The sequence below is a fragment of the Brassica napus genome, chromosome C3 (genome assembly GCF_020379485.1).
Source record: "Brassica napus cultivar Da-Ae chromosome C3, Da-Ae, whole genome shotgun sequence".
Taxonomy (NCBI): Eukaryota; Viridiplantae; Streptophyta; class Magnoliopsida; order Brassicales; family Brassicaceae; genus Brassica; species Brassica napus.
The window spans coordinates 30,899,780-30,915,481 of record NC_063446.1 but is presented as its reverse complement, the minus strand read 5'-3'; the positions used below and the strand labels follow the sequence as shown (position 1 = coordinate 30,915,481).

The 15,702-nt window shown below is 37.9% G+C and overlaps 2 protein-coding genes across 2 annotated transcripts; both read right to left on the bottom strand.

Annotated features, from left to right (window-relative positions):
• Positions 1-231: 231 nt before the first annotated feature.
• Positions 232-1,004, bottom strand: LOC106388627 (ATP synthase subunit epsilon, mitochondrial). Its single transcript, XM_013828743.3, has 2 exons — positions 701-1,004; positions 232-404 (listed from the first exon to the last, which is right to left on the bottom strand). The coding sequence occupies exons 1-2, from the start codon at positions 882-884 to the stop codon at positions 376-378; spliced, it is 213 nt and encodes a 70-aa protein (XP_013684197.1). The 5' UTR covers positions 885-1,004; the 3' UTR covers positions 232-375.
• A 373-nt stretch (positions 1,005-1,377) lies between these two features.
• Positions 1,378-7,790, bottom strand: LOC106389365 (calcium-transporting ATPase 9, plasma membrane-type). The gene is made up of 29 exons (XM_013829591.3): positions 7,301-7,790; positions 7,099-7,215; positions 6,962-7,004; positions 6,761-6,882; positions 6,547-6,678; positions 6,359-6,448; positions 6,195-6,264; positions 6,017-6,087; positions 5,769-5,930; positions 5,539-5,694; positions 5,386-5,468; positions 5,187-5,295; positions 5,053-5,108; positions 4,921-4,963; positions 4,760-4,843; positions 4,550-4,687; positions 4,410-4,475; positions 4,227-4,325; positions 3,948-4,058; positions 3,574-3,801; positions 3,309-3,473; positions 3,016-3,231; positions 2,794-2,931; positions 2,605-2,705; positions 2,449-2,494; positions 2,223-2,360; positions 2,036-2,143; positions 1,875-1,966; positions 1,378-1,790 (listed from the first exon to the last, which is right to left on the bottom strand). The coding sequence occupies exons 1-29, from the start codon at positions 7,481-7,483 to the stop codon at positions 1,685-1,687; spliced, it is 3,273 nt and encodes a 1,090-aa protein (XP_013685045.1). The 5' UTR covers positions 7,484-7,790; the 3' UTR covers positions 1,378-1,684.
• Positions 7,791-15,702: the final 7,912 nt, after the last annotated feature.

The following is a 15,702-nucleotide window of genomic DNA, read 5'->3' as shown; positions in this document are numbered from 1 at the left end:
TTATAATCATATTTTTCTAACTTGAGACGATTTCAGAATCTCACTGGCCTTCGTTTACTTATCAGATTTTGAGAAAGTCAAATCGCTTAATCGACTCTTTAAGCATCTTTCTAACTTAAGTTTCTGAAAATTTGAACCATGGTTCATTTTCTGTAGAGTTAATACTCAATGGACAACATCTACAACTCAATAAAACCACACAAAAAAAAAAAAAAAATTGTCTTAAGCAAGAAACAGAAGAAGCTCCATGTTTTTCATTATTGATTTGGCAAGTCTCAAAGCTTTCATTGCAGACAACAAAAGGAAACAAAATATCAAGAGAGACAGAGGTTACAGCAGCAACCCTTTTATCCATCCAGGCTTTGATCAAAAGCCTCAAACTTGAGGTGCGTCTGAGCGCAAAACTGTCGACAAAAAACCACACAAAGTTGCATCAACACATATAAGTCCACTGTCTGAACGAAACTGAGGTAATAGATAGAACAAAATGACAACAAATACGAGCTGAAAAGAACAATTTCAGAGTGAACAAATCTCTTCCTAAACTGAAATGGAGCCCTAGGTCTAATGGGTTCGGTTAAAGTAGGAATCTTTATTATCTTGAAACAGAGAGAGAGAGAGAGAGAGAGCAAAACAGAAACAAAAAGCTAGATCTCGACCAAGGATCCTGAGGAAAGGGAAGTGAAGAAGAAGAAGATACCTGGTTTCTGGGGCTTTCCATCAGCCCATTTGGAGAGGGAGAAGTGAACCTTCTCGCGGCTCATTGATTCAGCTTTGAAGGGTTCTTTCAGACAGTTCCTCACCAGATTCGCGCAGATGTTTGAGTACGTTATATACGTCATCCCCGCCGCTCTCCAGAACGGAACCGCCGCTGTCGATGCCATCTCCGATTTTGATTGATCGAAACAACGAGAAGAAGAAGAAGATCGAAAGTTGTCTGAGAGAGTCGCTGCCGATTGAGAGAGAGAAACGCTTAGTGATTCTCAGATTAAAAGTCAACTCCCAACTCACTTTCGCCCCATTGGGCCTTTAGAAATTAGCCCAAATAGTTAGAGTCTCAGATAATGACATAAACAAACATGCACGTCTGATGTCTCTATGATGTTCGATGTTGAAGTCACTTGACATGACACGTTTTGTTTGGTCATCAAACAAGACTTTTCTTTGTTGATCAAGCAAGATAGCACACTCTTTTTAAGAAATTGTTCGCTGATTATGTATTTTTAGTCTTTTTTATTTATCAACAACACTAGGAAACTGATAAAAATGCATTGAAAGTAGAATAGCATTAAGGAACCTTTTAAAATGTATTGAACATAAGGAAACGGTATCCTCATGCGTGAGGGATTGTTTTAGAATGTATTAACCATAAAGAAAGAAAAAAAACAGAATCCTCCATGTAAACACGACACTTTTTGAAATGCCAAAGACTCAGCCAAACTCCCACTAGTACAACCCCAAATCCAATTCAATTCACAGTCGCAATTTTACATCATAAAAAGAAGAAGAAATACGGAAAGCGACAAAAGAATTGGACCTTGCAGTATACATTTGAAAATACTATTACCATTTAAAAACAAGGAAGGTTAGAGGTATAGGCCAATTATCACAAGGTTATATATATCATCTGTTATTTGCTTTTGTAATTGCAGTATGAGGAACATGAATATCTCTAGTAATGTGTTTATGCACTTCTTGAGGCTTTGTATTTACGGAACGGTTTCTTGAAGTAGATGCTCATTGGAGTCTTTGGTACAGGAATCAGTTTCCCAACCACTGCAAGTGGCCAGCTGCACAGAGAAAATAAATTGGTGATTTTTTATAGTTTCCTTGACCACTATGAGTTTCAAGTTGGAAGAAAATGATGAACCTACCTGACCAGTCCGATGACAATAGAAGCAAGCCATAATTGCCAACTCAGTGGAACGGTATGGGCAAACTCACCAAGGAAAGTAACAATGAGTATCTGCATTTTCAACCACAATAGGTTTATCAAGTGTCAAAGAGACAAAGAGGCTTTGTGTTATTGTCTTACCTGAAGTACAAAAGTGACTCCAACAATTGCAATGAAGAGAGGGTTCTTAGTTACACCGCTGAATACATTCATTTCATCAGGTTTCCTTGCGTTGAACTCGTTGAATATCTGCAAGACTTGCATGATTAAAAAACATATTCATATGATTTAAGAACAAGGAGATGAAAAGAGGAGATGCTTTGCTTACTTGACACATAACGAAGGCGTTGAATATCATAGTGTTCTTGACTTCCACAGCATGTGCATGGTCGCTGTCTTGTTTCAAGCCAAGCACGCTCAAGCCTGCAAAGTTGAGAACTAGGAGGACAGCCACTTGGTATAATGACTGCAACAACATCAAATTACAGTTTCAGAGATATGCACTTTATAAAAATGTTTTAGTAAGTAAATCAACATCTTCTGAAAAAACTCACCTGCACAAGCAAGTTCCTCCACATGATGTTTGTAATTAGTGGCTCCCTGCAGACCCATAAACAAACCATCACCAACCATACAACAAAAAAACACAATATAATCTAGTTTTGTTTCACTAAAATATAAAACACAAAATCATGATCATGATGTTATACCTTCTTCCAACAGGGGTTCTGTGCATAAGATGATCTGTTGGTGGCTCCGTAGCGAGTGCAAGTGCTCCAAGAGTATCCATAATAAGGTTGACCCAAAGCAGCTGTATCAAAAAAAAACACCATTATAGTTTAACGTGTCTTAAAAGTTCAACCATCTCATGCTAGAAAGACGGGGGAAGATTAGTTAACCTGTACAGCCTTTAGAGGAACATCACCAGAAGACATAGCTGCTACAACATTGATTATAAGAGCTGCAACATTCACAGTAAGCTGGAACTGTATGAACTTCTGGATATTTGCATACACAGAACGTCCCCATCGAACAACCTAGAAAAATAAACAGAGTTACACTATTAGGAAAGGCATAAATGATAATCTAAAAATAACCTTTTCTATTTTCTCTAAACTAACCTTTACTACTGAAGCAAAATTGTCATCCAAAATGATGATGTCTGAACTCTCTTTCGCAACTTCAGTTCCTGATATACCCATAGAGAGACCTATGTCTGCCTCGTGGAGAGCAGGAGCATCATTAGTACCATCACCAGTGACAGCAACAACATCTCCATTTTTCCTTAGTGCTTGAACAAGTAAAAGCTTGTCATTAGGAGAGGATCTACCCATCACCTGAATTTTAACCCCGCAAGTTAGTATCTGAAATAGCATCAGTAAGCTCGCTCACATGGTCTTTTGACGGTTCATACCGTTATTCTCTTGGCTACTTGTTCTCTCTCTTTTTCAGATAGCTCACGGAACACTTTTCCTTCAATGATAGTAGGCTCAACTGCTTCTGTATCTGAAGAAAGTATACCACACTCCAACGCAATTGCTTTTGCTGTCTGAAGATTGTCGCCAGTCACCATTCTTACCTAGATAACACAAATGTCTCATGTAAACATTACAGATGGGTTGAAAGCTATACCATATTACATCAACATGTAACTGTCATGATAGAGGAAAGGAGCCTACCTTAACACCAGCACTGGTGCAAATTCTAACTGCTTCTCTGACACCAGGACGACAAGGATCCTTTATACCAACGATAGCCAGCAAAGTCAATTCATCTTCAGGTAAATCCCATTTATCCAAGTCCTCCTGTTCCTTGGGAACTTTGTTCAGCTCTTGTGTTCTGCATGCAATGGCAACGCATCGCAAGCTGTTTTTCGCCATGGCATCAATAGCTAGTCTGAAAAACTCCTGTAAAATAATTTCCAAACATAAATATTTTTGAAATTTGAAATAAGATAAAAAAGTATAGGCAAATTTTTAGTCCTCTTAGGCTAACAGATTGTGTCCTTAAGTGGATTAACACATTTTATTTACAAATTTTTGTGTCACCTCACCTTCTGGTTATCAATGGGCTGCAGAGTACCACTTGAGTCCATGAATTGTGTACAGCAAGCCAGAACTATCTCCGCCGCTCCCTTCCAGTGAATAAAAACTTCAGAATCACCCTGCAGTGAGTTAACATATACAATATTTTTAGAGACTTTCTTCATTGAGTAGCAGTGAGAAGATGTTCATGTCTTTAGTGAACTGAAGCAAACGACTTACTCAAATGACTCTACAACATTTTACTATTTCCCTAATATTGAAACTCAAGAAAAAGATCAAGAAATTACTCGAAGAACAGCAACACCTCCACGTTTTTTCTCAGAATTGAAAGGGAAAGCATGGATGATAGCAGACTCCGACCTGATGGTATCAAACTTCATCCCCAACTGCAACAGTAGTTTCTTTAAATATATTGCACATAATGAAAAATATGTCAAAGAAGGACCAGAGTAAATAAACATTTGAGATACCTTATACGCCCAAGATAGAATAGCCTTCTCTGTAGGAGATCCAGAAATCTCCACCTCTCCACCATCCTTCAGTAAAACAACATGAGTAAAGATCCAATAAGAACAAAGAGGTTTCAACAATATAAGAGTAAAGAACCCACCTTGGGATGAAAAATGTTTCCTGTTGTGTTCTGTGCCACACCCTCACTTATTAAGGCAACAAGTTTAGGGTGGAGCCCAGAGGGGTTGTCTGCTACATCCATCTTTGATCCTCCAGCATATGTCTCAACCACTGTCATCTGTAATTTTGAAAAGGGAAAACGTTAGCTATCTACATACATCATTGATGCTGAGTTTTACTGGATACTGACCTGATTCAAAGTTAAAGTTCCAGTTTTGTCACTGCAGATTGTTGTTGCTGAGCCCATGGTTTCACAAGCTGAAAGCCTCCTAACCTGTTAGCAAACGAAAAGTGGTCAGACAATAATCAAGAAGACATAACTAAAGCGAGAAGATCTGTTTTGATTCTTACCAAGGCTTTGTCTGCCATCATCTTCCGCATTGAGTAAGCCAAACTGCAAACATGGAGTCAATAAAAACTAGATCAACAACTATGTTTTAGTTAATTATTTTCTGAGTAGATTATATTAAGTAAGACACTCACGTAAGGGTAACTGCTAGGGGAAGTCCCTCAGGCACTGCCACAACCACAATAGTAACCTAAAACAATTACCAGAGTTAACTTTAACTCATATGTCTATCAAATAACATAATCACGGATGTGGAGTGAATACTTACTGCGATTGTAAATATCTTTACACAATCATCTACAATGTCACTGATACTAGTCGTCCCTTTGATAAATTGAGTTGCTCCATTAGAATCTTGGGAAGTTCCAGTAAAATATCTGAAAAAAAAAACTCAAGATTATAGCCCTCAACATGGCATGAAGCTGTAAGCCAAAACTTTTATTTGACCATGGTAAAAATCAGATTACCTCACAAGAAGAGCTACCAGGACTACAAGAGCCACTGTGAGCCCCACTATACCGATGAAGGTTGCAAGACCATTTAACCGCACCTATTATAAGATTACCAATAAGACATTGTGGAGACCATAAACCAATAAGAAAGTGATCAATATGACATACCTGCAGGGGAGTTTCTTCACCAGTATCCTCTGAGATACTTGCCATTAACAATCCCCATTCAGTGTTGATTCCAACACCAGTTACCAGCATACTACCGACACCGTCAGCTACTTTACAACCAGACATTAGAAAAGGAGATTTTTGATCCTTGTTAACCTGCAACCAAAGTCTCTGTGTTAGCAAAGTATAGAAAGAGAAGATGAGTACATATTGAACAAGGATGAACTCACAATCTTGCTTTCACCGGTCATGCTAGATTCATCAATGGCAAGAGAATGGCCACTAATTAGCACTCCATCCGCAGGGACCTGGTCACCTATTCTAAGAGGTATAACATCTCCCACAACAACGTCATAGATTGAAATCTTCACTGTTCTCCCTCCTCTCATGACCTGTAAGAGTATTTTTTTATTTATTTAATTATCATCTCTAAAACATATAATTTGCAAACAATCCAAGATGGTTAAAGCAAGCACACCTCTAGTTGTATATTTCGTTTTTCATCGTTGAGGTTTTGAAACTGAAGAGATTGGCGATAGTCACTAACAGCTGAAACAATCAATAAGATTGAGAGCAGGATTGGGAATGTTTATAAGAATTTGACATAAAATACAAATACACAAAATAAGAAAATAGACGAAAAAACATGTTCATACCTGTAACCATAATGACAAGCAAGACAGCAAACGCAATGCTTCCACCATCAAGCCAACCTTCTTTCAGACCCTGATGAAGTAGTAACCAAAAGAAAGTAGAGTAGACAGAAGTGAGTTCCTAGTTTGGAACATTACGAAGAAACTTATATGAAATGAAAACACACCTCTGTCTTTATTCCCAATGCCAGTGATGTTACAGCGGCTATGATCAAGATGATAAGAGTTAAATCCTGCCAAGCTTCCCAGAGGAACATCTTTTGGACAAAATAAAGTTTAAAAACTTATGAGTTGTTATCCGCAAGCTCATTAAAAACAATCTTTAAAAAAAAAACAACAACTCATATTTGCTTACATAGAAGCTTTTGCCCTTCTTCTTTGGATAAGTGTTAGATCCAAATGCATTCTTCCTATCTGTCACCTCTTTCTCATCCTCCTCAATTCCTTGCTCCAGATTTGACTTCAACTTCTCTGCAACACCTTTTACCTAAAAAAGGTAATAGTTAATTTTTTAGTTTCATGAAAATCCTTTCATTTTATAACCAAAAAAAATGCATGCAAGATCTCACCCCTCCAAGTTGCTGTAGATTGGACATGTTTTGGTTCCTGGTCATTGACACAAGTTTCTCAAGGTCAATGTCAAAGTTACCAGCTGAAGTTGCTGGAGTTGTTGATGATGATGATCCAAACGCTGCAATCACAGAAGAAATCAGAGCTTATAAGAAAATAGAAACAGAATTGATCTGACTTATGTCAAAAGAGTCATATACCACCAATTTGTTGTTCTCCAGCCAACTTGAAAAGCAATGCTGCCTGATTCATAAAGAAAAATTACTGATTTGTGAGATCAAGAAACAAAGAACAGAGGAAAAAATGGTGATGAGATAAAAAAAAAAAGCTTTCAAACCCTTATGACTTGAGCATGTGCCCTGATCATCCTCCTTCGATTCTCATAGTGTTCCTCTTTGTTCAGATCCAAAGTGTATCGAAACCGACGTGATGCATTCAACACAAGTGCCGCTTGCTGCAGGTTTTTACAAATCAAAATCCATGAATCAAATCTCTCAAAACAACGCATAAACTAAAAGGAAAAAGAAAAATAAACATACCCTCCAGCGACGGAGAGATGCGGCAGAGGCGTTCTTGGTGTTATCAAGGTCGAAAGGATCATCAGGATCGTGTTCAAGCTCCTCATGATCAGAATGATCGGTTCTGGCAGATCCAGCTTCCATGTCGTCATGTCGTCCAGACATTGACGTGAGGAGCAATCCATTGCTGGACGTAGTGCTCATCCTTCCTTCCTTGGTCTCACCCAGCTTTCTCTACCTCTTCTTCTTCTTCTTCCTCCTCCTCTTTCAAATGGAAACGACCTTTTCTAATCAAGGTCGTTGTTTAATTTGGCGAGAGAGACGGCCAAACTCGTGAGAAGAAAGAAGGAGAAAGGTAACAAAAAACTGAAACCACTTTCTCTCTCTTTCTTACCGTGAAACCGAGAACTCAATTCAATGACGACATTACTATATTTGGTTTGGTTTTTTGGCAAAAGTTGCGGAAAGTTTGTTTTTCTTTTTGTGGGAAAGAGGAAGAAAAGAGGTTTTCCCGGGAAAGAACATGGCATCATCTCTCACCACTAATATTAATAACATGGCATGTATCTACATAAATAATTTCATTATTTAAATATTACTTCTTATTATTCCTTATTCTCAGATCTAACTACATTTTTTATATACTTTTTTAGCTCAATTCTTTGTAAAAAGAAACATTTTATTGAATAATCAAGAAGATAATGGTGAAGCTGCAGAGAAAGTTCTTTTTAAACATGGTGGTGAACGTGTGTGCGACTTAAGGTCACTTGGGTTGCACGACATCACCAATCATTGTTTGGACTTTTTTATATATTACTAAGACTGAATTATCTACTAACTATGATTTTAATCAGGGGCGGCATGATTACTTATTTACTTGGTTTATACTTGTTATTTACTCTATCCAATTTTTAAAAATCAAGTACAAAGTACTTGTCGTTGTAAAATCCAATAACAAACCAACAAAGCTTATTACTCATTTAAAGATACTTCATACTTGTCACCTGTTTAAAAATATTTGTTATTTGTGAGAAAATATATTTCTTATTTGCATTGTAATAGCAGATAAAAATATTGGATTTAATAAAATAAAACTTATTGATAAAAAGATAACAAAGCTCATATTCTTGCCTTCGTATAAGATTGTATTTTGATTTCAATTACTTGTAAGTAATAAAGTATTTTTAAAACAAATATCAGATTTTGACAAGTGGCAAGCGAAACAAGTAATTTACATGATTCTTTTTGGTACTTGATATAAGCACTACTTGTTTCGAAACAAGTACTAAATCAAATTACTTAAATGAGCCAATTCGAGTATTAAGTATCTGAAAATTAGCAACTAGTTGCCTCGTGTCCAGCCTTTTAGCAATGAAGTTTAAAGATACAAGAAAAAGTTTGTGAAAATAATCAAACTCACAGATTCGATAGAAAGACTGAGCAACGGTAATCTTCCTCCTCCAATGAGTGAGCATCTAAACAAAGACTGCGAGATTACAAGCGAGTCCCAAAGACCCCTAAACCCAGCTCAGACCATTTTCTTGCTTGCAAAGTTCCAACGGTTTCTCAGTTCTCACTGTGAGTGTTGCTAATGTCAGCAGCTACTACTAGCATTTGTTCAGCCTCAAGATTACTGTCCTGCAACAATGTGAATAGAGAAATAATGAATGTATTTTTTATATTTTAAATAGCAAATAAAACTCCAAAACTTATGGATTCCTTCAAGCACAAGAGAGACATATACATATAGCAAACTGGTGTTGCTCCGCAATGTTATTGTTAGGTTCATATAGCTGTAATAATGGATTATGTGACAACAACTGATCAATCTGAATAACAGAAAGTAATTAAATTACCTTGTTGGCCCACATTGGTCCACATGCATTACAAAGTGTTCTTGGCCCTTCAGGTCCACGTCGCATCATTGGAGTTGAGTTCTCACTAGTTCCACAGTGCCGACATCTTAACAAAGTGAGAATTAATGTCTGTCTCCAGTCCCTAATTCATCCCATCATCAGCCTAGGCATCCAACAGACCGTATGGACTATGGATGTTCAAAAATTGAATCTTCATCTCCTTCAGGGTGCATTCTAGAGTTGTTTCCATGAAGGTCATCATACATGCTCTTTATTCATTCACCGATAACCGTTCAAAGAAGAAACAAAACATCAACTAAAACTGATTTTTTTTCTCAAAATTGAAAAGCTAGTTTGCTAAGACACGAAAGCTTGAAGAAAATAAATAATGGAAAATATATAATCGCATTAAGTGAGCTTTCAAGCCACAGGAAAAAGCCTAAGAGACAGAGATACAAAGGAACGTCATCAAACGGTTACTATTTTGTCACAATATTTCCCTACTGCAGTACATTTTGGAGATTTGTTGACACGCTCTTATGATCTAAACTATGAATCTTTCTAAGTTTCCAGAAATGAGAATGGTCTCTTGAAAAGCTATTATTATAGACTCTTCTATATCAGCAGTGAAACTACAAGGTGGAGCTAGTTCTATAAACAACATTAGATGAGAAATAATTAAACATGATATAATCTAAAGTAACAACAACAGCAAAAACACCTTAAACCCTACCAATAACTTTCCAAAATCCAGCAACAATAACAGAATCAATCAGATACGATTGGGAAAGTTCTACACGCTCTCAACATTGATCAAAGAAACAAATAGACATTCCAAAGGAGCAGACTCTAAGACCCCAAAGGACCGGACTAATTCAACAGGAAATTCAACTATCTAGAACCCACTTCACATATCATACAAACAACATTCCTCTTGAGAATGGTTTCTGACTTGGACAAGCAAAACTAGAAAAGCTTTAAATTTTGAGGTCAAAAAGGGGTATCCGCAGTTCAGAGCAGCACAAGCTAGAGGTATGAAGAAGGATGATTTTGATTATACAAGGGGTAAACGGAGAACAGCTGATTTTGATTTGTTGGGAAAATTACCCAATATCGATGAGATGAAGATGGGATTAGACAACTAAAAGATTTAAGAAGAAGACTCTTTATAATTTTGGAAAGGGTTTACAAAGATTTTGTTTTGAGAACTCTCTCTTACAAATGTTTTCTCTCTTTGTTTTCTTGATGTGGATGATTACAAATGGTGCTAAGCACCCCTATTTATACAAGTGGAGGAGCACACTCCAACAAGTTCTAGATTTCTCTAAATTATTATTTATTTCAAAATATCTAACTCTATAACTTTCTCTCTTCTTCTACACACTTCTTCATCCTTCTCCATTTTTCTCTACATATCTCTTCTTCTTGGGCTCTTGGGTTATAACTTGATTAATTATTATTCTTGGGCTAATGAGGGAAAACCCAACAAATCTCCCCCTTCCCGATTCAGCCCGAAACCATTGCCATTCCCGTGCCTTTGCAGCAATCTTCAAACTTCTTGATCGGTAATACCTTGGTCATAAAGTCTGACCAGTTTTCATCGGTGTGTACCTTGTTGAGATGTAGAAGCTTCTCTTCAAGAACTTCTCGGATCCAATGATGCCGAATGTCGATGTGCTTCGAGCGAGAGTGAAATGTTGGATTCTTTGCTAGGTGAATAGCACTTTGGTTGTCACATAGCATGTTGTACTTTTCTTGTTTTACTCCTAACTCAAGCAAGAAATTCTTCATCCATAGCATCTCCTTGCATGCTTCCGTTGCTGCGATGTATTCTGCTTCCGTGGTGGATAAGGCAACACACTTTTGTAGTTTCGATTGCCAGGAAACAGCTCCCCCTGCAAAGGTAGTAACAAAGCCTGATGTTGATTTCCTTGAATCTTTATCACCAGCCCAATCTGCATCGGTGTAACCGTTCAGCTCCAATTTTTCATTGCCAAAACATAGACACTTCTTCGTTGTGCCTCGTAGATAGCGTAGGATCCACTTAACTGCTTTCCAATGCTCCTTTCCTGGATTCGCTAGAAAGCGACTCACAACTCCTACAGCATAGGCAATGTCGGGTCTGGTGCACACCATAGCATACATGAGACTGCCCACTGCTGATGCATATGGGGTAGTCTTCATTTCCTCTTTCTCCTTCTCACTTGTTGGACTTTGCTTCGAACTTAGCTTGAAATGTCCACCAAGTGGAGTGCTCACCGGCTTTGCTTTGTGCATGTTGAATCTCTCCAACACCCTTTCAACATATCGTTCTTGGGACAACCATAAAAGCTTCTTTGGCCTATCTCGAGTGATCTTCATTCCAAGAATCTGTCTCGCTTGCCCCAAATCTTTCATCGCAAAACACCTTCCCAAATCTTTCTTTAATGCGGCTATCTTGTTGCGATCTTGACCCACAATTAACATATCATCAACATAGAGCAATAATATGAGAAAGTCGCCGCTTTCGTACCTCTTTATGAAAACGCAATGATCATTCTTGGTTTTCTTGAAGTTATGATCCACCATGAAGAGTCAAACTTCTTGTACCATTGTCTTGGAGCTTGCTTGAGACCGTAAAGACTCTTCTTTAATCGGCACACCAAGTCTTCTTTTCCTGGAACCTTGAATCCTTCAGGTTGCTCCATATAGATCTCCTCCTCGAGTTCACCATGTAGAAAGGCCGTCTTGACATCGAGTTGTTCAATCTCCAAGTCTAGAACCGCTGCTAGACCAAGAACCACTCGGATAGAGGACATCTTCACCACTGGAGAGAATATTTCTTCAAAATCTATGCCTTTCTTTTGGTTGAATCCTTTCACAACCAATCGAGCTTTGTATCTTGGATTTGAGCTTTTCTCTTCATACTTCAACCTGTACACCCATTTGTTCTTCAAGGCTCTCTTTCCTTTTGGTAGCTTCATCAGCTCATAAGTGTGATTATCATGCAAGGATTGCATTTCTTCTTGCATAGCTTCAACCCACTCATCTCTATGAGTGTCTCCTATGGCCTCCTCATAGCTTTGAGGCTCCCCCTCATCTGTAAGATTAACGTACTCATCTCGATAATATCTTACAGATGGTCTTGTCTCTCTTCCAGACCTTCTTGGCTCATGTTCTTCCTCTGGCTCCACTTGAACTTCTTCTTCACCTTCATCACCATTCGGATCCATGATAGGACCCCCTTCGCCCTCATCTCCAATCACTTGTTCATGATCTTGAGGCTTATGAGAATCTTCATTCCTTACAACCCTTAGCTTTGGTTTCTTTGATTTGTTGATGTCTACGATTGTTTGATCTTCGAAGAAAACAACATCTCTGCTTCGGATAATTTTTCTGTTAACCGGATCCCAAAGACGATAGCCGAAATCATCTCTTGGTGACCCAAGATAGATGCACTCTTTAGTCTTGGAGTCTAGCTTGGCCCGTTCATCCTTAGGTATATGGACAAATGCTCTGCAACCGAACACCTTCAAATGGTTGTAAGAGACCTTCTTACCCGACCAAACTTCCTCCGGGACATCGCCTTCCAAAGGAACTGATGGTGTAAGATTTATGACGTCCACTGCAGTCTTTATGGCTTCTCCCCAAAATGGCTTGGGTAGTTTAGCGTGAGAGAGCATGCACCGAACTCTTTCTGTGATCGTTCGATTCATTCTTTCAGCTAGCCCGTTCAGTTGTGGCGTCTTTGGTGGTGTCTTCTCCATTCTAATTCCATGAGCTTTGCAAAATGCTTCAAAGGGACCTCGATACTCTCCACCATTATCAGATCGAACGCACTTGAGTTTTTGACCCGTACTTCGCTCTGCTTGGGCTACAAATTCCTTGAAAGCATCAAGAACTTGATCTTTTGACTTCAAAAGGTATACCCATACCTTCCTTGAATGGTCATCAATAAAGGTGACGAAATATGATGCCCCTCCATTGGATTTCTCGGACATGGAGCATACGTCAGTATGCACAAGATCAAGAATATGCTTTCTTCTCATAGGCGTAGATGATCTTCGGAAAGCGACCCTATGTTGTTTTCCGGCTAAGCAATCATGACATGGTGAGAGAGGAAAACCTTTCATATCAGGAAGAAGTTTCTTGCGAGAAAGTATATTTAAACCTTTCTCACTCATATGCCCGAGTCTTCGGTGCCATATATCGATGTCATCACTTGCGACATTTACTTCTTCCTTGCAAATCTTGGCTTGAGTAACGTATAATGAGCCTTCTTTTCTTCCTCGAGCCATGATCAAACTTCCTTTGGTTAACTTCCATTTGCCACCACCAAAATGACTCTCCAAGCCGACATCATCGAGCTTTCCGGTTGATATGAGATTGAGTCGCATGTCGGGAACATGTCTCACATCCTTGAGAACTATCTTACATCCAGTGTTTGATGTAAGAATAACATCCCCCTTTCCAATGATCTTGCTTCTTCCTTGATTTCCCATTTGAACATTACCAAAGTCACCACTTTGATAGGTTGTGAAGAAGCTTCCATGAGGGGTGACGTGAAAAGAAGCACCAGAATCAACGATCCATGAGCTATCATCAGAGCTAAGATTACATTCTCCAACGAGATATAATTCTTCGCTCTGGTCTTCCACAATGGTGGTAGTCTTGTCTTCATGCTTCTTTGTAGGATTGAACCGGTCTGGTTTGATATTACCGGCTTGTTTGTCTTTCTTAAGAAACCGACATTCCGACTTCATGTGACCCGGTTTGCCACAGTAATAGCAAGTAACTCTCGGACGTGACTTAGATCTTCCTCGAGATTGGTCTCGTCCTCTGCTTCTGTTTTGGCCACGAGTCTCTTCTCTACCTCGTCTATCAACAATGTTAGCTTCTGAATAAGAACTCGAACCTCGCTCCTTCCTGCGAACTTCTTCGTTTAGAAGGCTATCAGTGACGGTGTCCATGGTAAGCTTTCCCTCTGGTGCTGAATTGCTTAGAGTGACAACTAGTGTGTCCCAACTCTCCGGTAGTGAACTAAGGAGTAAAAGGGCTTGCATTTCGTCTTCAACCTTCATATCAACTTTGTTAAGCTGATTTACAATCCCCTTGAAATTGTTCAAGTGCTCCATCATGCTCTGGCCATCCTTGTACTCCAACTTTACCAACCGTCGAACAAGAAGAGCTTTGTTTCGAGGTGTTTTCTTTTGAATCATGGATTCAAGTTTTGTCCATAATTCAAAAGCATTTGTGTAGGTAGAAACATGTTCAAAGAGAGATCGGTCAATGTACTTACGGATTACAGCAACCGCCTTTCGATTTAGTATTTCCCATGTTTTGTCATCCTTTCCTTCCGGCTTCTCCTTCATGATGATGGGTTCATGCAAATCCTTACAATAAAGGTGATCTTCCATCATCGGTTTCCAATAAGAGTAGTTGTCTGTCGTGAGTTTGAACATGTCACCTTCAACGGTAACGGTAGCCTCCATCTTGAATCTCACGGGTCTTGATGTTATGTTTGAGCCTAGCTCTGATACCACTTGTTGGGAAAATTACCCAATATCGATGAGATGAAGATGGGATTAGACAACTAAAAGATTTAAGAAGAAGACTCTTTATAATTTTGGAAAGGGTTTACAAAGATTTTGTTTTGAGAACTCTCTCTTACAAATGTTTTCTCTCTTTGTTTTCTTGATGTGGATGATTACAAATGGTGCTAAGCACCCCTATTTATACAAGTGGAGGAGCACACTCCAACAAGTTCTAGATTTCTCTAAATTATTATTTATTTCAAAATATCTAACTCTATAACTTTCTCTCTTCTTCTACACACTTCTTCATCCTTCTCCATTTTTCTCTACATATCTCTTCTTCTTGGGCTCTTGGGTTATAACTTGATTAATTATTATTCTTGGGCTAATGAGGGAAAACCCAACATGATTATACAAGGGGTAAACGGAGAGGCTAGCGCACTAAGAAGGAAACTCATCAGGTTTCACTGTTCAAACCCTTGTATTAGGTTTCATATTTTTTTCATTCCCTACTGTTCTGTATCTTGTAAGTTTTTACTAATCATGTTAATTTTTATATTTATTATCTTACGTTTTATAATTTTATATTTTATTTATGTTTTACATATAAAAATATTAGTTTCGATAAATTTAAGTTTACCTACGTATACTTAATACTAAATTTTTACATAATTTTAAAATTCATTAATTAATTTTGTATTAGAACATTACAAAATAGTTATATTGAGTAATTGGATATTTCATTTATAATTTATGATTTAATTTGTGTTTTTATAATATAATGTTAATACTGTTCATAATAGTTTTTAATATATGTTTTATTATTTATAAAAGTTTCGTACTTTTTATTAACTTTAGTCAATTTTAAGGTTTATAATGCAAATAATTTTTTTTAAAGATACATTTAAGGTTTTTTCGTCAAAGAAAACCATCTTCAAACTTCAAATTTGAAGTTCATCCCAATTTTAAAAATTAGATTTATCTTGGAGATGTTCTAAGAGGAGCAATGGTTTACATATAAAAAAACTGCTACCTCAAGACCCCTCTAGGATCA

What these genes read in the sequence shown, in the direction of transcription:
- LOC106389365 (XM_013829591.3), bottom strand. Translation starts at nt 7,483, where the DNA reads ATGAGCACTACGTCCAGCAATGGATTGCTCCTCACGTCAATGTCTGGA. An exon ending in TGACCGGTGAAAGCAAGATT is followed by an intron (nt 5,695 to 5,768) that starts GTGAGTTCATCC and finishes CTTTGGTTGCAG; the next exon opens with GTTAACAAGGATCAAAAATC. An exon ending in ATTGTCATCGGACTGGTCAG is followed by an intron (nt 1,791 to 1,874) that starts GTAGGTTCATCA and finishes TTCTCTGTGCAG; the next exon opens with CTGGCCACTTGCAGTGGTTG.
- LOC106388627 (XM_013828743.3), bottom strand. Translation starts at nt 884, where the DNA reads ATGGCATCGACAGCGGCGGTTCCGTTCTGGAGAGCGGCGGGGATGACG. An exon ending in TGGAAAGCCCCAGAAACCAG is followed by an intron (nt 405 to 700) that starts GTATCTTCTTCT and finishes TTTTGTCGACAG; the next exon opens with TTTTGCGCTCAGACGCACCT.